This window comes from Sphaeramia orbicularis, chromosome 16, assembly GCF_902148855.1.
Source record: "Sphaeramia orbicularis chromosome 16, fSphaOr1.1, whole genome shotgun sequence".
NCBI lineage: Eukaryota > Metazoa > Chordata > Actinopteri > Kurtiformes > Apogonidae > Sphaeramia > Sphaeramia orbicularis.
This window is the reverse complement of record NC_043972.1, coordinates 5,365,279-5,389,895: the sequence shown is the minus strand read 5'-3', so window position 1 is coordinate 5,389,895 and position 24,617 is coordinate 5,365,279. Positions and strand designations below refer to the sequence as shown.

General features: G+C 36.2%; 1 protein-coding gene across 3 annotated transcripts in view; it reads left to right on the top strand.

The window, feature by feature from the left end:
- ldlrad4b (low density lipoprotein receptor class A domain containing 4b) overlaps nt 1-24,617 on the top strand; it is a 647,819-nt gene that overhangs the window by 332,905 nt on the left and 290,297 nt on the right. For all 3 annotated transcript variants that reach the window (XM_030159286.1, XM_030159284.1, XM_030159285.1), the window contains one exon: nt 21,895-22,035. In XM_030159286.1, the coding sequence (XP_030015146.1) occupies nt 21,895-22,035 (141 nt within the window). The remainder of the gene's footprint in view (nt 1-21,894; nt 22,036-24,617) is intronic.

Here is a 24,617-nt window from a genome sequence, read left to right as displayed (position 1 = left end):
TCTCACCTTTTTTTCTGGGATCTTTGTGTAAAAATGGTTTGTGATGTTAGCTCTTCAATTAGTCTTATCAGGTCGAAAATGAATCAGCTACTGGCAAATTTGAAGAATCTTGTATTTAACTCTATAAAATATCTTCCAACATATTTCTGATCATTTATTAAATACTAGTCTAGACAGACAGGATGTCAGACAACACCTGTGTGAGTGTGTGCATCCTTTAACATTTTATTATACCCGGTAAGCTCCAACAGTTCTCCACTCGCTCTCTGTGTCTTATATATTCTGGTCTGACTAGCAATTCTGTACCGAGAGTATATAAAATGTTTACACTCGGTAAGTGGAAGTTACTCCGAGGTGACCTTTGTGTGTCCGTGAGGGAAGATGTTTACAGTACTTTGGTATTTTCTTCGCTGTTTTCCACACCGTTCTGTTTTAAAGCAGCGGATGTTGTTCAGCGACATCCCCAGGCCTGAGAATAGTCGAGGTCGGCTCGAGAATCAAAAGGCGCCGGGCTCTTTGAGGTGGAGGACTTTTCCCCTGGAGACCCCCCACCCTGTAGCAGACATCAGTGGAGAGGCAGAGGACCATGTCGGTCCCGAGACGCATGGCTTCAGCCCAGAGTCTGAGATGAACGAATGCAGCGTCTGTGGGCGGTAACGCGGTGTTCGCTGGAAGGCTGCTGTGAATTATGGGTTTCCAATTGGCATCTGTTTAGAAATAAGGCGGTTTCTCCCACTCCCACTCAGGCGTTGGGGGAGGAGCTCCACCCTCGTCTGATTAGAAGAAACATGAATTTTTTTATGTAGATTTCATGACATAAATACATCCCGAACAGTTGACTCAGCGTGTTAGCATCGACTTAGTTTAGGATGAATTAAAACAGCGGGAGGTGGTTTTTAACCCGTGAAACGTCGATTCTTACAACATTTTCTGATAAATGCCAATAATATCTGCAAGATTGATGTGTTTCATTACAAAAAAGCTCAAAAACACACGATGAATTACACGTTCAAACAAATCAGCTGCATGTATTTGCAGACCTGCACATTGGCACTCTAGTCGAACATGTGGAATATTAAAATAAGATTAACCTCAGCTGCTTGATTGGATCCAGTGACTGTAATTTTACTGGAATCCAGAGAAGTTGCAGCAAGTTAAGTGGAAATCACATCACATCACAGACCAGCATGAATTTTTAATGTAATTTTCATGACATAAATGTATCTCAAACAGAGGATGTAGCATGTTGGCAGTGGTTTTGCAAAAAGTATATGATTTAAAACAGTAGGAGGCGCGTTTTTAACCCATGAAGCATCAATTATTATAGCATAAATTGGGTGCTTCTATGAAACTGGGTTCATGTTAGTGTCTGTTTTTAGACCCAATAATAAAAGAGAAATTTATAATAATAACAGTAATAATCATAATAATAATAATAGCAACAAAAATAATACATTTTATTTGTATAGCGCTTTTCATAGAACTCAAAGACACTTTACATGCAACAGATAGAACAATTTAGAAATATTTGCCCCCAGTAGGAACCTAATGATGACCTCAAATAAATGCAAAAAAAAAAAAAAGATATTCTTACTCTGAGCCATCCCAAGATTAATACATTTTTAATAAAATATTGGGGCCAAAAATAGGATCAAAATTGGGACATGAAATACTACCTAGGTGTCAGTGCATTTTATTTTGAAAACATGGCTGTAAATGGTCTTATATAGCACTATAAATAAAGACTGTGTCAAATTTGATGATCCTAGTGGTTCTTCTAACCCAGACATGTGGGTTTTTCATGAATCTCAATCTCATTCCAGGTTTTGTATGTAACCCATCGTGTCCACTTGCGTTACATGCAGAACCTGCCCATTTAAACACATATAAATAGCAAATGATTTTGCAACAGCGGTCATTTTTGTGAAACTCTCTGCCTTACATAATTAGTTAAATTCCCAAAATGTACCTGCGAGAAAATAAAAAGATATCCAAAAAAATAGTAGCGCGTAATTTTCGTGTCCTTTTGACTGTGTTACATACAGATTTTTGTATCAAATACAATGTAAAATAATATAAAAATGTGTTTTATCTGAAAAATAGTTTCTCTTCTATCTCAGTATTTATTTTTAAAATAGACCAAAGTGCTTCCAAACCTTCTTCATAACATTAGCCTACATCTGGTTTGAATTTTTAGCCCCCACGTCCTGTTTTTCATAGAAGCACCAATTCCAATAATAACAGCATAATTAATACATCACAGCGGGGGAAAAAACATGATTGTTTGTTAAAATAAAACCAGTGAATGCATTTGCAGACCTGCACATCTCTAATTGAATATGTGGAATATTAAAATAAGATTTATTTCAACACCTCAGGTGGATACATTTATTGGAATTCACTGTTAATTAATTCAAAGTTAATTAGAAATAAGTTTTAGGGCATTAAGTTACATCTGTTGATCACACAGTCCTACCAGAAGGTTTTTTTGTTTTGTATTTTTACATCTTTATTTCATTTGATTTTTTTGGGCAAATGTCAAGGAAGTTAGAGAATTATAAAGAGTTATTACAGAAGTATTAGAACTTATACTCTGTGTAATGGCTACTTATCTTTATATACACTAGGTTTTTTTTACGTGAGTTGAAAAGCGTTTCTTTCAGGAAAATAGGACTTGATTTTGATGATGAATTGAAGAACCGCTCAATGTAAAAGACAGATTTCAGAAAATAGGGTTGCCTTTGTAATGCTATTTTTCATACAGATAAGCATTTAGAGTCATGAAAGGAAGAGTTTTTATTTTTTAACACTGACTCCAATGCACTCTCTAATAAATAATGACATGTCTTTTGTTGAATATCTGTCTGCTGTGACCTTTCATATAAACTGTCAGACATAGTCGACCTGCTCCTGTTAAATGGTGTTTTGCTCATTTCTTTATGTGTCTAAAACTGCCTTTCAGATCTTGGCAGAACTTGCAGAAATCATTTATCTCACCGCTCAGTCTGGTATTTTCAAATCAAACTAATTAACCTGCGTACGTCTGTGTTTGTGCATTATTCATTGGGGAAGACAAGTTTACTCTTGCCTCACCTTTTGTGATGTTTCAAGGCTTCGCTTAAGATTCAAGTGACAGCTGAATGGGAGTTTTGCTGGAAGAGGAGAAAAAGACGAGCAGCAGAGGAGACAGAGGATGGCCAGAAGATGGGAGTGTGAAAGCAAAGACATACCAAGTAAGACGAATGGACGGAGAGGGGAACGAAGAGAAAGACAAGATGGGATGGACAAGATTGAAGTAATAGAGAGTAATAGACCTGGAGAGGAGAGGATGAACCGAAGAGGAGATGAGACTGAAATGGAGAGAAGAGGCTAGACAGACGATCAGAGTAATAGATGAGAGAAAATGAAAGACAGAGTGAGGAGAGGAGGGTGGGCGAGTCACTGAGGCTTCACTAATTGCCACTCAGAAGAAGGGGAGAGGGCTCTTTCCAAAGAACGGTCATGCTGGTCTGTTCTTTGAATCGGATCTCTGTTCCGAGCTTTCTGTTCTGAGCTTCCGAGTCCCCCCCCTCCCACCACCACCACCGACCCCCCACCTCCTCCCCTCGCTACCGTCTAGACAAGAGCAGAACAAGCTGTTCTTGTTATGGGAGGAAGAGGAGAAAATGTGCAGTGTCATTAGGTCGCTCACTGCCAGCCGGGCAAATCGGAAGGACTCGCACCAGGAACGGGCCTGCAAGGTGTTCGCCGGCAAGTGTGTGTGTGTGTGTGTGTGTGTGTGTGTGTGTGTGTGGTTTTCAGGTACCGAGCGTCTGTGTTTGTGTAGAACTTCAACAAAACACAGCGGCACACCCCCCCTCCCCGACCGCTCTAATGAATTTCATTAAAAACATTTCCTTCCACTGTTCCTGTGAAGGATTATTTCTGGCCTCCATCTTCCATCTATTACTTTGCCAAGGACAGAAAATTAAAAAAAAAATTTAAAAAAAGGATGATGAAGAAGAAGAAGAAGAAGAAGAAGAAGAAGAAGAAGAAGAAGAAGAAGAAGAAGAAGAAGAAGAAGAAGAAGAAGAAGAAGAAGAAGAAGAAGAAGAAGAAGAAGAAGAAGAAGAAGAAGCTCTACCAGAAGTGTGGAGAATGTGGCTGAGACTTGATTACAGCAGTTGATTAGACCTGCGTAATCACATTAAGTAATGAGTTTGGCGTGCAGGAGTCAAAGCTGATTTGTTACTATGGCAAAGGAATAATTCCGCTGAATATTTCAGTGGGAGTCGTGCAAATCACTCCAAATTACTTGACCTCATGCACCGTCCATGTATGAAGCGGGACTCATTTTCTGAGACAAACTATGTGAAATGATTGTGGAACTGAAAGCCAGAACCTGTTTCATTGTTTTATATTTCTGCTTATTTCTTCATGGATGCTGCCGTGAAACCGTTCTTATCATTCATTTTAAAAGCTTCAGGATCCAAACCGTAATATGTGGATGACTGTGAAATATTTCCAAGACTAGATAAATTATTTCTAGATGTTATCGCTAATATGGCAGATACGGATGATATGCTTGTTTTCGACCACAGGAAGCAATATTTATATGTTTGGTATGTAATGTGTACCATGTATAAATATATACAGTCACGGAGAAAATTACACTGGGTTACAAAAAAATGTTTTTTGCAAGTTGTCTAGGTTTTTTCAACTGAATTAGGACCATTTTGCACCGCTAAATCCAAAAATGACATCTGTTTTTCTCAATCAGGTCAGGTTTTTTTGCTAATTTGATTTTGAAAAATGTGATCTTCTCACAAAATATAATAATTAATACCAAAATAAGATTGGTAAGCACACTTTATGAAACTTGTGACTCGATTCCTGTTAGGTACAATGGTGTATTCACCGCAGATGTAGCAGAATACATCAGGCTTATTTTTGCAAGATCTTCTAGTCGAAGCCATTTCATTCACCTGTAATATTAAAAAAAACATTAATCATAAACTGGCAAAAGTAAAATCTTCAGAACTCGTGTATTGCAAGAAATATGAAAGAATTTTGTATCACATGACGTGAAAATGCCCATAAATGTAAGCAAAAATGTTAAAAAGCCAATATGTAGCATAGTTCAGAAAGTTGACCTGATTGAGCAAAATGAATGTGATTTTTGGATTCAGCACCAAAATGATCCTAAATCAGCTCAAAAAACTTAAACAATAAATTCTTTGTTGACCAGTGTAATCAAACTGATTATTAAGGTCTTGAGTCAAAAACTTCTGGAACCACTAATGTAAAGGACGAAAATATCCGTTATCTTTGTAACATCTTGCAGCTCTCGCTTCTGTTGGAGTCTGCAGACATCAAGAAACAATCCCAGACTTCAAAACAAACTTCAAAAAAGCACATTGAGCTTATGAGCACACACTGTTTTTCTGCTGGGCTGTTGTTGTGCTTGGGTTTTGGTATAAATTTGACAACTTATATTACCCCACTAGTGCATGACACCCTCTCCTTTACAACATCTCTGTGTCATGTGTGAAAGACTAGCAAGTCACACCGGTGCTTCTACTTCTAAACCTTCAGAGCGCACAGTCTCCAAAATACTCCAGAAGTCATAGTCTGAAGTCCTGGTACTGGCTTTGGAGGAACAGAAAACTCTTCCAGACAGAAAACAATGGCTTAGATTTTCAACAAAAGCCTTTGATATAAACTGAGTTCCTCATTTTTGCTCCATGTATTTACCTGGTACTGAACACAGGACTTAACCCATGACCACCCAAACATCCACCAGAGACTAAAAGCATCTACTAAAAGGGTCTGTCCATGAAACTGGGTTTATTTTGGTATCTAGTGCTTTACCAGCTTTTTAGACCCAATAATAAAAGAGAAATTTAGACATATATCCCCCCAGGAGGTATCTACACTGTAAAAAATTAAACTCTTACCAAGTGTATTCTTCTTATTTCTTGTCAAAATATCTCATCACACTTAAAATAAGACATAATCACCGAAAGAGTAACTTTTCAGTGAGATATAGTAACTTATTTTTTGACAATAGATCTTGAAAAACTTAAATAATCTTAATCTTTAAGATTTTTTTTTTGCTTAATTTAAGTTAAAAATAAATAAATAAATTATATATATATATATATATATATATATATATATATATATATATATATTTTTTTTTTTTTTTTTTTTTTTTTTTTTTTTGGCTTAATTCAAGTAAAAAAATGATTTTTTTTTTTTGCTCAATTCAAGTAAAAAATTGTTTTTTTTTTGTTTTTGGTTTTTTGCTTAATTCAAGTTAAAAAAAATCCACCAGTGGAACAAGAGAAAATTATCTTGGTAAGATTTCTTGAAATAAGATTTTCAAGATCTATTGTCTAAAAATAAGTTCTTATATCTCACTGAAAAGTTACTCTTTACTCGTAACTTAGTCTTACTCTAGGTTTTGTGTGTAACCCATTGTGTCCACTTGCAGTACATACAGAACCTGCCTGTTTAAACACATATAAATTGTGAGTGATTTTGCAACAGCGGCCATTTTTGTGACACACTCAGCCTTGCATATTTTCTTCACTTCCCAAAATGTACCTGCGAGAGAATAAAAGATATTTGAAAAAATAGTGCCGCGTAATTTTCGTGTCCTTTTTACCGTGTTAAATGCAGATTATATTTGAAAAATAGTTTATTTTATCTCAGTAAATATTCATTTTTAAAATAGACCCAAAGTGCTTCCAAATTTGCTTCATAACATTAGCCTACATCTTGTTTGAATTTTTAGCCCCATGTCCTGTTTTTAGGGACCAGTTTTATAAAAGCACCCAAATGTTTAATACCTGTTGATCCACTAATCCTGTCAATACATGTAAATAATTGGAGAAAAATGCAGTTTGTCATCTTTTCATGGTCATCAGATATGACCCATTTGGATGTTCAGAGGCTCCGTAGTTACAGTGGAAACACCGTCATCTTCTACAGCATTGATTCACCAGTAAAACCAGTGGAGTTGGATCAATGACAGTGGATGGAGACACTAGGTTTATGTTCAGATAATGATAGATTTGACTGAAAAAGTCCATTTTTCTTCAGTTTTCTTTTTTTTTTTTAACACAATAACCTTTAACCTTTGAATTTACTAAGTTTTCTTGAACATCTAAATTAAATGTAGGAAAATAAATGTAGGAAAATATGTGATTTAAGGTGGAAAATGTAAAATGCAGGGTATAATATAATAATGAAGGGTGATAAGTCACTTAAGAAAGATTAAATAGTGATAAAAATTCATTTGGAAACTGCCACAAAAGTAACACTGGGTCTTCATGGGTTACAGTGCATTATGGGTAGTACAGCCCCCTGTCATCCGAATATGTCCGCCTTCTTTTATGTCTGTGTAGGCTCTTTTATAATTTGTCCTTCTGAGTTTCCAGGTGTTATCTTACTATTTTCACGTCTGCAAACGATGGCAATGTCCTTTGCTTTATGAATAATTTCCTTCAGTTATTCAAGGATGTTTTTCTTCACTCTGCACGATCAGTCTGAGATAAACAATTTTCTCTCTCAGACAAAATCCATGGAGATGACATGCAGCGTTCTTCCCAACACCATTATTAAACACCCAGTAATTATTTTGTTAAAGTTTTAATTATAGAAATAATTGTGTCGGCTGTGATAAATAAGAGCTGGACAAACTTTCTGCTCTTACTTTAAATGAAGTGGGTCCAGGTGTGTTGAATAAAAACAGTGGAACACGCAGGACTTGAACCTGGGCTTGTTTGGATTGGAGATGTTTCACCTCCACTGGCTCGGTGTCAGTGGTTCCAGGGTGAGCTCCGGATACTGTGATATGTTTAGAAATGTGGTCTGTAACATTGCATAATAAAGTGGGTTAAGGGTGGTTGTGTATTATTCTCTGAGGTTAAAACTATTAAATTATTCATTGTGAAAGTAAGTGTTGGTGGACTCCGGTTCCTGCCGTTCTTACATGTTCTGCTCCCTTATGTGAAAACTGACAATGAGGCTCATCTAATCTCCAAATCTCCATTTCTACACTAGCAAAATATGCATGGAATACATTGATTTCTATATTTGTTCAATCCTTTCTCTTTTGTTTAATCCTGCTCCAATATTGTCTGCTACTTCTTCTTTACTTCTATATTTATAGACATTTTACTTCCAACTCTTTCAGAGGCCTTTATTATTGTCTTTAGCTTCCTCCACATCGAGCAGCGAGGTCCCATTAGAAGTGAAGGCAATATACAAGTATCTTAATGTGTAATACTGCTGTTAGCCACTAGATGCCGTTCCAAAACGCCCTGGCTCCTAAGTCTAAAATATTTCACCAAAAGTCATTTTAGTCTTGATTCCATAGATGATCAGTAGCTTGTCAGCTCTGTGAGTGTCAGACATGTGGTTCTTCATATGGAACAAAAGGTGTTTTTTCTAGACAAACAGCTCAAGGGCAGTTGGGATGGATGGATGGATGGATCTATAGATGGATCTATAGATGGATAGATCAATGGATGATGGATGGATGGATGGATGGATGGACAATGGATGGATCTATTGATAGATGGATGGATGTATAGATGGATCTATGGATGGATAGATGGATGAGTGGATGTATAGATGGATGGATGGATGGATGGATGGATGAGTGGATCTATAGATAGATGGATGGATGGATGAGTGGATCTATGGATGGATGGATGGATGGACGGACAATGGATGTATCTATTGATAGATGAATGGATGTATAGATGGATCTATGGATGGATGAGTGGATCTATAGATGGATGGATGGATGGATAGATGGATCTATGGATGGATGGATGAATTAGTGGATCTATAGATGGATGGATGGATGGATCTATGGATGGATGGATGGATGAGTGGATGGATGGATGGATGGATGGATGGATGGATGGATGGATGGACAATGGATGGATCTATTGATAGATGAATGGATGTATAAATGGATCTATGGATGGATGGATGGATGAGTGGATCTATAGATAGATGGATGGATGGATGGATCTATGGATGGATGGATGGATGGACGGACAATGGATGGATCTATTGATAGATGAATGGATGTATAGATGGATCTATGGATGGATGGATGGATGAGTGGATCTATAGATGGATGGATGGATAGATGGATCTATGGATGGATGGATGAATTAGTGGATCTATAGATGGATGGATGGATGGATGGATGGATGGATCTATGATAGATGGATGGATGGATGGATGGATGAGTGGATCTATAGATAGATGGATGGATGAGTGGATGGATGGATGGATGGATGGATGAACAATGGATGGATCTATTGATAGATGAATGGATGTATAAATGGATCTATGGATGGATGGATGGATGGATGGATGGATGGATGGATGGATGGATGAGTGGATCTATGGATGGATGGATGGATGGATGGATGGACGGACAATGGATGGATCTATTGATAGATGAATAGATGTATAGATGGATCTATGGATGGATGGATGGATGGATGGATGGATGGACGGATGGATGGATGGATGGATGGACGGATGGATGGATGGATGGATGGGGGGGCGGGCGGGCTGGATGGATGGATGGATGGATGGATGGGTCTATAGATAGATGGATGGATGAGTGGATCTATGGATGGATGGATGGATGGATGATGGATGACTGGATCTATAGACAGATGGATGGATCTATACATGGATGTATGTATGTATGTATGTATGTATGTATGGATGGATGGATGGATGGATGGATGGATAGATGTATGGATGGATGGTTCATTTCTTTCGTCCAAATATGGCCCTGCTCAAACTACACCCAATAACGTCACTGTTTCTATCAGTAAATCATCTTCAGCTTCGATTGTTAAAACTCCAAGAACCTAAATCATCGGAAAAAATCTTCCAAAATTTGAAAGACACACCTTCCTGCTGCAGCTTTCTGATCAGTGACTGGTGATTACAATTACCAAGCCCATACTAAACCCCATCTACCTGCCTGAACACACCTGTGATTAGACCAAAGTGTGGCATCATGGGTAGACTTTCTTCAACTGAAAACGCTGGATAGGAGTTAATGCAGAAGTCTCATGTCCTCTCAAACCACTTGAATACAATATGTTGAATACAAAAAACACTGAAGCACTGCAGCTTTAAAGCAACAGGAAGGCAGAATTACAGGTGTTCCTGTCCATCTGTTCCTGCTACAGTTTTAAATGAAAGTGTGTGATAAGTACTCTGAATAAAGACTGTTGATGTTAGCGTAAATGCTAAACCGAAGCTAATTAGCTTCAGCTCTGGTGGCGTGCATCACATCAGGTCTCTGACATCACTAGGGGCATAAGAAAATATCAGTTCTGCATTATATCGCGATATTTCTTTTCAAGATATTAAAAAGTACGGTATTGATATTTTTAGGTATTTATGCAAATGCAGATATTGTGGAGGTTCAGTTTTGTTTTTTGTTTTTTTTTTATTTTTCATTTATTATCATTTAACACTCTTTTATTAACCCTTTCATGCATAATGGTCACTACAGCGGACACCTACTCTCCAGCTGTTCTTTTGTATGTTCATGGGTTTAGTTGTTTTAGTTCCATGTCCACCTGAGAACCAGCAGTGCATTTCTGTCCTCTGTTGGGGACTAAAGTTTGACAGTTTCACTAAAAAAAATGCTGTTCATTGTGAAGGACAATCCATTAAAAAATAAATAAATGAAAATAATTTTAAAAATGTATCTGAAAAAACTGTTGCATTATGCGGTTTCCAATCAAGATGACTGTTTAATGTAAAAAAAAAAAAAAAAAAAAAAAAGCTAAAAATGTTCACTTTCCTCGGTCTTAGGAGGATTTCAACCAACACAGTGGACGCTCATGCATCATCTACACTGACATTCAGACCATGACTGTAACTTTGCTGTTCTTGATAAACCTGATCTGCACTAACATGTTTGAGTGTAAATCAACTGCTAATTTTCTCAAACAATTTTTTTTTTTTTTGCATATTATCTCCATAACTAGTATTAGAATATGATAAAATGTGTGAAAACATGAGATTAGCTGCATTAAAAAATAAATATTTCATAGTTTTCACACAGTCTATCACTTTATGATGGTGGGTTTTAAATATATGTTTCTTTGCTTCAAAAATCAAATGCATGCTGTCCAGCTGAGTGGACATTTTTGTAACTGTGAAAAATAGATTCATAAAAAAAAATTCAATTGCATTGTTTTTCCATGCCTAAATAGGAATAACAACACTCAGGAAAAAAAAAAAAATCTTGATTAGGGTTCTCATAATGCATGCATGAAAGGGTTAATTTTGTTAGTTCCTTTGTTGGGATTGCCCAAAAATAATATTATGATGTTAGTTCTGAACTAATTGAATATGAACATTTGAACAGGATCTTAAATTGTAATGTCTGTAAAATATAATTTAAGTTTTAACACAGGAAAATTTTGTGATATAGCATTAGATCCTGTTGTGATCAAATAAAAATGTGTTTAGTATTTATGCAGATTTCTGGTGTAATTCAGTTCTTCAAGGAAATAATCATTTAAAAAAAGAAACAAACAAAAATTGCCTTTTTAACAGTATCATGACATATCGTGATATATCGTATCGTGATCCTAGTATTGTGATTTGTATTAGGCCTGTAACGGTACACGTACTGAGCCGAACCGTTTCGGTACACACCTGTTCGGTTCGGTACACAGCTGTATCCAAACGGCAAAGTATGATGAGAAAAAGAAAAAGGAACGAAAGACGTTGTTTGATGCGGAACTATAAATCTGCACAAGTTCCACACGGACATATTGGAGGACGCGCACATTGACCCAAAATACAAAATAGCAGCTGATATAAGGTAAAAAAAAAACAAAAAAACAACAACAAATATGATGTGAACCTGGAAGGAAGAGACTGCAGACCCTCCGCCATCATTACAGTCCAGTTTGGATCAGTTCAGGTTCAGGTGAAAGACAACAACGAGGAAAGAGACGGTGATAAGACGAACGTTGTTTGGCCCCTAGGAACTACGGTAGTTCTAAAACACTGACACTAGCTCTGTCTGTCTCTCACACACACGCTGTATAACAGAGAAATAGAACCCACAGTTGGACGTTGAAAGACTATAAAGTTTCACTTTTGTTTCACGCCAGCATTGGCTATGTTAGTTATGGACCCCCCCACCCCCCAGCTCCGACCAAAAAACCCCAAAAAAACCCAACAAAAACACCCCCCGACAAATCGCACCCTGCACACGCACACACGTACACACAGTGTCCTAAACAGTTTGTTCTCTGTCCTAAAATAAATAATTTGGTTCATTTTTTGTTGTCAAAGTTGCTCTTCAGTTTGTTTAAACAGAATACCAGTTTGTCCTCTTCTTAATGTTGCACTTCATGTGGAATTTTTATGCTGTTTTTATGCAGAGTGTGAACTGACAGAACTGTGATTAGATTTTTGTTGTTTGTTCAAAACTACCTTTCAGGGAAAAGTGCAATACTAATGTTTAAAATACATTTAGTAATATTAATAATTCATTTTATTTTCTATTTGATTTATAGCAGCAGAATTATATTATTCCTGTTTTTCTATATTCTATTGTCTCCAAAAATTGGGGGAAAAATTTTCAAAAATTCATAAATGTGTTAAAGACATTTTGAAGGGTTTTCTTTCTTCCCGTACTGAACTGAAAAAAAAAAAACGAACCATGGCTTTGAAAACTGAAAACGTACTGAACTGAAAATTTTGTGTACCATTACAGGCCTAATTTGTATCGTATTGCTAGATTCTTGCTGATACACAGCCCTAGACATCACTGAACGCTCTGCTAAAGTTTCTAATATTTCATCTTCATAGTTCATTAGAGTGGATTTCTTAGCTGTGATCATGTGGATTAGTGAGAAGTTTGGTGAGTTTGGTGATTTTTACCTTTGGTTTTGATGATATAAAGGAGAAAAGAGTGTGTTTTGTCCATGTTTTGGGTCGATAACAGACTGTACAGCTGATGAAACTTCACCTGTTGCAAAACCTCAAACCGTCACTTGTCTGACTAAACAATCATTTTGTTCATGTAAGATCTTATCAGGTGGAGTCATCATTTGCTAGTCTATGGATGAGTAGATGATAGTTGAGTCACTGAGCCTCTTCTCCCATAGGATCCATTCAAACAGATCAGAGTCTGGTTTCCCTTCAAAGACCCCGAGGCTTTGATCTGTTTACACCTGAACATCGGAATCTTTCATCTTATTCAGAGCAGTGACGCTCTAATCTTACAGTAGTAACAGTTAACAGTCGGGTCTAATAAACAGTGACACCAGCCGACAAAAAGAGGAAAATGGAGGTCATAATTCACGGCTTATTTGTGGTTTAATAATATTGTAGAGGCAGAGGAGGGGTGGACTGTTGGCCTTGGTGGAGGTCTGTGCTCTGTGAATGTCCCAGTTTCAAACAGGGAACCCCCCCCCCTTTTTTTTTTTTTTCCACATTTTTCACCGCTGCCCTTTCTCTCACCTCGTCTTGTGATTCCTCATTTTGACCTGTTCGCACACATAAGCAACGCTCCGACTGGTGTTCAGTTGCAATGTGACTAAATGTTGTAAATTGATACTCAAACAATGTGCCCTTGCAGAAACAATGATGTGGTTTTTCCAAATAATCCACAGAGCCGTCGCCGGTTTCCATCGGAGGCTGTTATTTAAAGGGAGAACGAACAGGGACAACTGTTGACACTGTGGTTTGTGAATTATCCAGAGCAACTGGGATATTGTTTCTGTAAAAACACATGGCTGTCTGAAGGTCCACATATCATTCTTTAATAGAGCAGAAAACCACAAATTAAATTCCGCACCTCCCCAGTGTGTGGTGATGGATGAAGAAGGATCAGTATTTCCAAACTTATAAATGCAAATGGAAATTCCCATTTCACATCGACAGTCAGTGCTGTTTCTTTTATCAGCGACTATAAAAACCAAAACAGTGATCTTATTGTTGTAACCATGACAACAAAGGTCTTCTCAGGCCTCATCCATACTGATGCATTTTCAATGAAAATGAAAAAACAGTCTCCTTGTACACAAGGTTTTTGTCAGAGTTTCAAAAATAATTCTGTCACATGAGCTGATAACGCTGCTGGACATGGAAACGGTCATAAATCTCTCAAAAAGTAACTATTAGGATAAAAAGCACAATTTAATTGCGTAACAGCTGCTTGTTGAGTCAACAAGGACTGAATCAGCTGTCATTAATGTTGGGTTAAAAGCTGGTAGAGAACAGTGATCTCTTATTTTCTTCTGCAAAGCGTAACATGAAAGAAGCAGGATGAACCAGGACGGGATACGTGGTGACTGTTGAGTCACTGTTTCTAAAAGTTTCCATTCTACAGCACACTGTTTCTGAAAGTTTCCATTCTACAGCACAACTGTGCACTAGCAGGGGTCGTACGTCTGTAGACTATTTTTCAAGAATCTTCTTCTCCAAAACCGTCGGTCAGAATGACTTTATATTGGTTGAAGAACATCTTTTGGGAAGGGTCTACCAAGTTTGTTCAAAGAATTGTGAAATATTGATTTTTAAATTTTTTTTTATGAATTATTGAAATTTTAAAAATCCCTATCGGTTTATAATGGGACACATTTCAAAGTGCTATAACTTGAAAACAGTTGAAGATATTGATATAATTACTATTGGCAATAGATATGAAGTCCCATATGGGCTTTCATTTTATGCCATGACCTTTGACCTTAAGTGACCTTGAAAGTTCAAACCCAAGGTCATCTGTATCCAGATTTCTAAAAACTTCTCCAAAACCGTCAGTCAGAATCAATTTAAATCTATAGCAGAGGTTCTTTGGGGTAAGGTCTACCAAGTTTGTTCAAAGAATTGAGAAACAATTATTTTAAATTTTTTTTTCTGAATTTTTAAAATTTTACAAATCCCCATTGGTTTATAACTGGACAAAATTCTACATGCTGTAATTTCAAAACAGTTGAAGGTATTGATTTAATTGCTATTGGCAATAGATTGGAAGTCACATATCGGCTTTCATTTGATGCCATGACCTTTGACCTTGAGTGACCTTGAAAGGTCAAACGAATGTCAGTGAATGTCTTTAAATATGCTGTTGGACTACAGGACCCTTGGTCCTATTTTTAACAAAAGCAATCAACAGCGTTTCCAAAAGTCATGCCATAAAAAAAAAAAAAAAAAAAAAAAATGAGACGAACAAGTGAATTGAATATAAATAAAACAAAACAAAAAAAAAAAATAGAATAAAAAGTGAAATATTTGCCCATAAATATGTTGCAACAGAAGTTGTGACATTTGTTTAATAAAAGCTTTGCGTATATTCACATCAGGCTGATTAACAGAAATAATATTGGATTTAACTGGAATTTCATCTTTGAACCTGATCCGGTCTCCGTTATTCCTCTGGGTCTAAGACCGATGTCCAGGTAAAAACACACACAAAGTACAAACTGTATTGGATTCATATAATGGTCATGTTACAGTAACTCCTCACCTTCCTCATAGTCCAGCTGTAAACAGATGTTGCTCCACACATTGTCTGTCTGTGAGTAGAAAATCCACAGGTCAGATCTGTCATCATTGTGGTCACATGACATCTGTTTTACACCAGTCGTTGGTCAAGACCCTTATTTACAATGGAAGAATAGAATAGAATAGAATAGAATAGAATAGAATAGAATAGAATAGAATAGAATAGAATAGAATAGAATAGAATAGAACCTGTAGACCACACTGGACATAAGATTGTTGACTCACTGCCCTCACTATAAATATTACTGTCACTGTTTTGTAATGTGTGCGGAAATGACCAAAATAGTCACTTGTCCAATAAAGGGTTTAGGAAATTTTCACGATAAAATGAAATATAAACTTATCACGTTATAATGTGGTAACTTATCAAGTTAAAACCTTCAAGTTATAATGTGATACATTCCTATGTTATATAAAGCCTATATAAATGCTATAAACGTGCTACTGATACAGATAAATAGAGGAACATTAATGATTTATGTGGTTTTTATAAGTTCTGTTTGATTCACGGTGAGATTCTGCTGTTATTGAACCTGTGATTAGTTTGTTTACGTTGAGGATGGACAAAGGAAGAACGAGCTGCTACTGTTCTGTTCATGTCAAATAAATAAATAAATATATCTACAAAATCTATGTAAATATTCTAGTAGATTAATCACATGACTGGTAACTCCAAGGGATTTGGGGTATTTAAGATGGTGTCTTTGGAGATCTGGTGCTACAAACATCACATGGCAGAGATAAATCCTCACACAGATGCTGTACTGGTGTTTTTTTTCCTTGTTTTACTCTTATATATTGATTAACCAGCACTCAGCAGTATTATACACTACAGGGATGTGTGTTTTGTCGCTTTATTCCTAGATTACACCTCACTAAATCCTGTGCTACAGTCGGCTTTAACATATCAAATGCCTAGGACGACAAACATGAAAAAGAAAAAGCAAGATTTTTTTTTTTTTTTTCCCACCAAAATGCATTGTGTGCATCTTTAACAACTTAAAATCACAGAATGTATTTCTGCCCTCTGAAAACATTTGTTAAGCTGATTCTTTTAAAAATATGTTAAACCTTGCATTGTTTACAGCCGTTCTTGCTAGCCAGCTGCCTTGGAGTTCTACTGTTTTGTGAAAATATTGTTTTTCATGTTTCTTAACACCTAAACACCACCTACTTTCAGACCTACAGTATGAAAAGGAGTTGTGATGCATCGAGCGCACCCTTATGTACATAAAATAACAGCTCTGTGCTATCACTGGAAATCAACAACGGTACATTGTGCTTTTCTTACCGCAGACTAAACACTACTGGACATTTGGGAGTGACACATATGCTCATGGTCAATTTATGCAGCATTTTTGATAATACTTTACATTTAAATTGCTATGCCTGATTATATTTAGAATACAGTGATGTTTCATGTAACTATACAAGCCAATATATATGCTAATTCTGATGTTATCTGCAGCAAACGCGAAAAAGATTTTAGACCTATTCATTTATTTTAATTGGATGTTAAAATTCCATCCATTTGTGTCAAAAAGCTTTATACAAACAAACTACTAAAACCGATTCATTATTTGTCAAATAGTAATGAACAAGTAAGAATGAGATAGTGCTAACGACGCTAATGTGTTTATATATTTATCAATACACGCTGTTTGTTTCCAATCTATAACAACGTACTTACTGTCTTATTTTTTCATTGACATTTGACAGAAGTTGACATTACAGTCCGTTATCTTATGCATGTGACTTTTTTAATGCATTTAAAACATGTAGAGTGCAACAGTCCTGGTCTAACATTATGTAGATGGTTTATTAAAGTTCTAATGTCCACCCAGCTGCATTTGTCAGTCTCTGTATTTATATCCAATCTGGACATATGTGAAGTATGTGCAGCAGGGAAAACTAATGTTTCACAGACAAAAATAACAGCTTCTATAAACCAAAGTGGTCGTATTTAGTGTGACCTCCTTTTGCACTTAACATGTCCTTAACCCTGTTGTTCAGACAATGTGAGATTTATGGTATTAATTTTCTACAATGAGCCACAAATTAAAAAAAAAAAAAATTAACAAAGATGAAGCAAAAATGAACTGAAGAAAAATCCATAAAATGAACAAAATGATCAAAAATAACCAAGTCAAATGAACAAATTAATCACATAATTAATAAAATAATGAACAAATTTAACAAAATAAAATCAACAAAATAATAATAAGAACTAAAAAAAACAAACAAAATAATGAATAAATAGAACAAAAATGTATAAAATGATCAGGTTTTGATCAGGTTCTATGTGTTTGTGCTGCTTCTCGTCATGGGGTCAGAGGTCACAGGAAGTACTTTGACCTTTACAACAAATTTAGTTCAGTTTTATGTGTCTTTTAAGGCTGTGCACATATTTTCTGAATCTTTTTTTTTGTTGTTTGTGGAGAAAAGAGAAATAAATTATCTCAACTTCCCTCAAAAAGTTAAAAGGATGAGTTTTGATGAAATTTTCAGGAAACGTTGATACTGGCACAAGGAACAAATGATTACATTTTGGTGGTGATCCGGGGTTGGGAGGGGGGTGTGAGGGGGGGTGGTGGATTTTGATTAAATTTTCAGGAAATATTGATACTGGCAAAAAGAACAAATGATTAAATTTTGGTGGTGATCGGGGGGGTGGGGGAGGTTTGATGAAATTTTCAGGAATTGTTGATACTGGCACAAGGAACAAATGATTACATTTTGGTGGTGGGCAAGGGGGGGGGCAAGGGGGGTGGGGGGCAGATTTTGATTAAATTTTCAGGAAATGTTGATACTGGCAAAAAGAACAAATGATTAAATTTTGGTGGTGATCGGGGGGGGGGGGGGGGGCTGATCTGCCTCCAAGTACTCTCCAAGTGCTTTTCTAGTTTATTACCTCCGCTGTTACACTTGGCGGAGGTAATGTTTTCATTGGGGTTTGTTTGTCTGTCTATTTGTCTGTAAGCAAGATAACTCAAAAAGTTATGGACGGATTTTCATGAAATTTTTTAGGAATTGTTGATACTGGCACAAGGAACAAATGATAAAATTTTGGTGATGGGCAGGGGGGGCAAGGGGGAAGGGGGGTGGATTTTGATTACATTTTCAGGAAATGTTGATACTGGCACAAGGAACAAATGATTACATTTTGGTGGTGATGGGGGAGGGGGCTGATCTGCCTTATCGGAGGTCTGCGCCAATGTTATTATCGTTAATGAAAACTAACGAAATGACGAAAACTACAATTTTAAATTTATTTATTTCTTTTTATTTCTTTTTATTTAACCTTTATTTAACCAGGAAAAGGATCCCATTGAGATTAAGAACCTCTTTTTCAAGGGAGTCCTGGCCAAGAGACAGCATGAAACACAACACATAGTTACAACATACAATTACCCCATACAGTTACAACAAACAATAATTTACAGGACAATTCAACCTATGAAAAACACGTGCAAATCACTGAGTTCTTCTCCAGCACTTTGAGTTTGGATTTAAAAGCATTCAAATTTAAAAACATTTTCGTTAACTGAAATAAATGAAAACTATAATTAAAAAGAAAAAAAAAAAACATGACTAACTGAAACTGTATTGTGTGTTTACAAAACTAACTAAAACGTATAAAAATTAAGGATTAAATTGCCTTTGTTTTTGTCTTTGTCAATGTCAGATTGATACAAAATCAATTTATTTCACTCTAGCAATTTTAGCTGGCGGCACCATTCGACACTTGTCGGTCCATCACTTGTGTTCACTTGTGGTTTCCAGTCGTCTTCTGGTCCCCACTCTACCTGGAAACATGGAGACTAAAGCTGGGACAAAGCAGCAGAGTCCTGTCTGGGATTTATTTGAATACGACGACAGAGAAGAAGAGAAAAGAGATGACCAAACTAAAATCAATACTATGACTAAACTAAAACTAAGCATTTAGAAAAAAATGAAAACTAATAAGTAAGTAAGTAAAGCTTCATTTATATAGCACTTTTTAAAACAACACGTTACAAAGTGCTTCACATAAAGGGGTGATAGATCAAATCAAATAAAAATCAAGTATAAATAAAAACTAACAAACCTGCTCTAAAAATGAATTAAAACTAACTGAATTAGAGAAAAAAAAGTCCAAACTAAATAAAACTAAAAAACTTTAATGAAAAATCTAAAACTATTATGACCTTGGTCTGTGCTCTCCGAGTGCTTTTCTAGTTTATTTTTTTCTTTCTTTATGTTTTTTTGGTGGCGTCTTATACCTCAGTACTATGTCTCAGTGTTTAGCTTACTTTTTGTATGTTTGAAAGACTTAATAATAATAATAATAATAATAATAATAATAATAATAACTAGAAAAACACTCGGAGAGCGCAGACCTCCGCCAAGCGCAATAATTCCCCACATAATCGGTGATACAAATCCTACATTTATTTTTTAAAATAAAATCCGCCTTCTGGATCAGATCCGGATCAGTCTTTGAAATGTGATAGAGGACCCCATTGTCAATTCCTGAGTTAAATTTCATGAGTTTTGGTCAATAATTAAGCAAGATATTGGGAAACGAAAATTTTGGCCCCATTCACCACAATGTTAACGAAAATTTCAAAGTGATCCAGAATCCAGGATTTCTTCCGGATCACCCCCAAAAGTTAATCATTTCTTCCTTATCCCATTTCCAACAAACCCTGAAAATTTCATCAAAATTTGTCCATAACTTTTTGAGTTATGTTGCACACTAACGGACAGACAAACAAACAGACAGACAAACAAACCCTGGCAAAAACATAACCTCCTTGGCGGAGGTAATAATAATACGTTTTATTTGTAGGCGCCTTTCTTGGCACTCAAGGACACCGTACAGTAAAACAGTAAAACAGTAAAACCGAAGAGTATAGAACAAGCAATAAAGCAGAGTAAAAAATAAAAGGCAAGTTAAAAAAAAAAATACATTGATCAAAAAAAAAACCCCAAAAAAACTAGCATTTCTAGTATTTATTATCTAGATATTTTAATGTCGCGAGTACCAAAGAAACGTCTTAAGTGTGATTTTCTTCCTTTAAAAGTCGATGACCTGTGGGACAGTTCCAGTAGATGAAGTCCCTCCATGTCCCGAACACGCCCGCTGTCAGCTCAGCGTCGTCCTGAGCCTTTTAGAATAAATAAGTGCATTATCATTTTAGTTTAATTTATTTTCCCTCTCTGCAGAGACTCTCTTTGCGGAGTCGTGGTGGGCTCGGCGTGAACGTGGAGCTCTTCGACAACAGCTGCACTAAACCACACACTGCACTCCAGGGCATACACCGTGCCCTTCGCCTGCACAGCATCCAACACTTTGTTCTTAGTTTCACACATTATGATTAAAGTTAGGCGTGATTATTCATCCCCCTGCGGAATATATATAATTACTTTTACATTATATATACTATACTGTTACATTTCTAGTTTTTTTTTTTGTTTTCCTGCACATTGAGTTAATCAGGCGTATTAATATTTAGGGCTTTATTTTTCTTTTCTAATAACCGTGACAGAAGCACATTAGCGTCCAGGGCGGCGGCACATCAAACACCCATTTGGAAAACAGTTTATTTATTTTGTTGTTTTGAGCGGCAGACCACTTTTGTCTGACCTTGTTGCTGCGTGAACTCAACACATTAACTCTGCTTTGTGTTTGAGCTCACAGGTGAAAAAAAAAAAAAATCATTTCACCTGACCTTGCACATTCTGAGGCGTAGATAACGGGAAGCACTGCACATAACAGCTCAGTATTAGAGCATTTTGTGGTCCGCACTCTTTATCAGTGCTTTTACACATTTTAGAATGAGCCTGCATGCAATGACACTGGCGTATGTGTGTGGGCGTACTTTTTTTTTTTTTTTTTTTTACTAGCTTTTTTTTGCTATTTTCTCCCCCCCATGAATACCTCTTACATTTTTTTTTGTTTGTTTTTTGTGAACATGTTGATATCCTTATCAGCTGTCAATAATTGGTTGTGATTGTTCCTCTTTTTTCAGGCTTCACAGCCCATTCGAGACTTTTTAACAACAACAAAAAAAAAACCTCCACATATTCACAGTCTTTTAACAGCAAGATCAATTCTTTTTATCATTCCTTAAAGGCAATAATGACTTGAAGTCCTTGAATAAACAAAACGTTTTGTCCTGTTTGGATGTAAAATGGAACAACGGCTGCAATGTTTGTACTGCCACCTCAACCTTAATATTCAGACGGTGAATTCAGGTCTATTCACACAACTTATCATTTCAAATAGTTTCACTCAGAAATATGTCTGCTCTTCTGCTCTCCTTCCTGGTTCCGCAGAGTGCAAGTTCCACTGCACCAATGGGAATTGTTTGCGTCTGGGCTCGCTGATCTGCAACCAGCTGAATAACTGTGGGGACAACAGCGATGAGGAGAACTGCCCCGTGGTCACCCAGCACCCTCCACCGGGCATCTTTAACTGTGAGTACAGCCGGACCGGACCCCCACCCCTACCCCCAACCAACCCCCCCCCCCATCGCACATCAGCAAACTGTGCACATACTCGTACACTGCAAAAAATCTAAATCTTACCAAGTGTATTTTTCTCATTTCTATTCAAAATCTCTCATTACACTTAACCCTTTCATGCATGAATGATGAGAACCTTAATCAAGATTTTTTCCAGAAGGTTTTTATTCCTCTTTAGGTATTAAAAAAAAAACAATGCGATTGAAATTTTTTTTTATGAACCTATTTTTCATAGACTTGCAAAAATGTCCACTCAGCTGGACATCATGCGTTTCATTTTTGAAGCAAAGAAACATGTATTTACTGATATTTTGTGTGAAAACTATGAAATAAAACCATGTTCAATGCTGGTATGTTCATGTTTATGTTTATGCATTTGGCGGACACTTTTTTCCAAAGCAACTTATAGGGGAAAACTAATTAAATCACTCAGTCAATCAAATTTTATATATACAGGGTGGGGAAGCAAAATTTACAATGAACATTTAGTTGTTTTTTCTCAGCAGGCACTACGTCAATTGTTTTGAACCCAAACATATATTGATGTCATAATCATACCTAACACTATTATCCATACCTTTTCACAAACTTTTGCCCATATGAGTAATCAGGAAAGCAAACGTCAAAGAGTGTGTGATTTGCTGAATGCACTCGTCACACCAAAGGAGATTTCAAAAATAGTTGGAGTGTCCATAAAGACTGTTTATAATGGAAAGAAGAGAATGACTATGAGCAAAACTATTACCAGAAAGTCTGGAAGTGGAGGAAGCAACAAAAAACGTACCAAAGCTTTTATTAAAGCTCTCAAATCCAAAATCCTGAAGGATCCAACCAAATCCATGAGAAAAATGGCAATTGAACCTGAGGTAGACAACAAGACCGTTAGAAATGCAGTAAAATATGATTTGAAGTTAAAATCTTACACAAGAACACCAAACACTTGTTGACAACAGCAACAAATCCAACTTTAGCAATTTTTGGGAATCATGTTTATGGCCGCCTTCTAGCCCAGATCTAAACCCTCTGGATTATGCTATTTGGGGCGTTTTAGAACATGCACCAATAGAACATCACACAGCAATGTTGACTTTCTTAAAGATACTATTAAAGAAGAATGGGAGAAGTTGTCACCCCAATATTTGAGGAACACTTGCGCAAGTTTCAGGAAGCGTGTGAAGGCAGTTATTGAGAAAGGAGGAGGACACATCGAATAAAAACATTTTCTATTATGTACATTTTCTTGTGGCAAATAAATTCTCATGACTTTCAATAAACTAATTGGTCATACACTGTCTTTCAATCCCTGCCTCAAAATATTGTAAATTTTGCTTCCCCACCCTGTATATAGCACCAGATCGCAACAAAAAAGTTATCTCATGACACTTTATATATAGAGTTGGTCAAAAACCAGACTCTAAGCCACAGGTGTCAAACATGTGGCCCGGGGGCCAAATCCGGCCCGCCAAAGGGTCCAGTCCGGCCCTTGGGATGAATTTGTGAAATGCTAAAATTCTACTAAAATATTAACAATCATTTTAGTTCAAGTTCCACATTCAAACCAATTCAATCTCAAATGGGTCAGATCAGTAAAATACTACCCAATAACCTATAAATATTCATAACTCCAAATTTTTTTCTTTGTGAATGTAAATATTTTCATGTATTTACAGTAAAACAAAGTATAATTTCACAAAAAAATGTGAACAACCTGAAATGTTTTAAGAGAAGTAAGTGCAATTTTAACAATATTCCACCTGTTAATAAATGTTTTGTGTATTTGTAGACCTACTGTGATCTGTGTGTTATATATAATGTACATGTGTAAATGATAAACTGAAGCATAATATTGTTAAAATTACACTTATTTTTTTCAGTTTGTTCATGTTGTTCACAATGTTTGAAAGAATAGTTTGCAAATATAAACATTTTCGTAATGTAATTTTACTGTTTTTACTCTTAAGACATAGAGAAAAGTTTGGAGTTGACATTATTTATATATTGTTATGTTATTATTTTGCTGGTTCGGCCCAGTTCAGATCAAAGTTAGCTGAATGTGGCCCCTGAACTGAAATGAGTTTGACACCCCTGCTCTAAGCTAATTTACAGAAACCCAACAGAATCCTCCTGGAGCAAACACTTGTGACTGGTGGAAATCTGATGTTTTCTCACATTTTAGCATACTCTAATACTAGTAACTACTTATTTCATGGAGATAATATGCCCAAAAAAAGAGTAGAAAAAAACAAAAACAAAAACAGTCTAATAGCAATTAGCAATTGATTTACAGTCAAACATGTTAGTGCAGATCAGGTTTATCAAGAACAGCAAAGTTACAGTAATGGTATCAGTTGCAGTGTATGAGATGATGCATAAACTGATATGGAACTAAAATAAAATCCATGAATATAGAATAGAACAGCTGTCCACTGTAGTGACCACTCTGCATGAAAGGGTTAAATTAAGACATAATCACCTAAAGAGTCACTTTTCAGTGAGATATAAGAACTGATTTTTAGACAATAGATCTGGAAAAT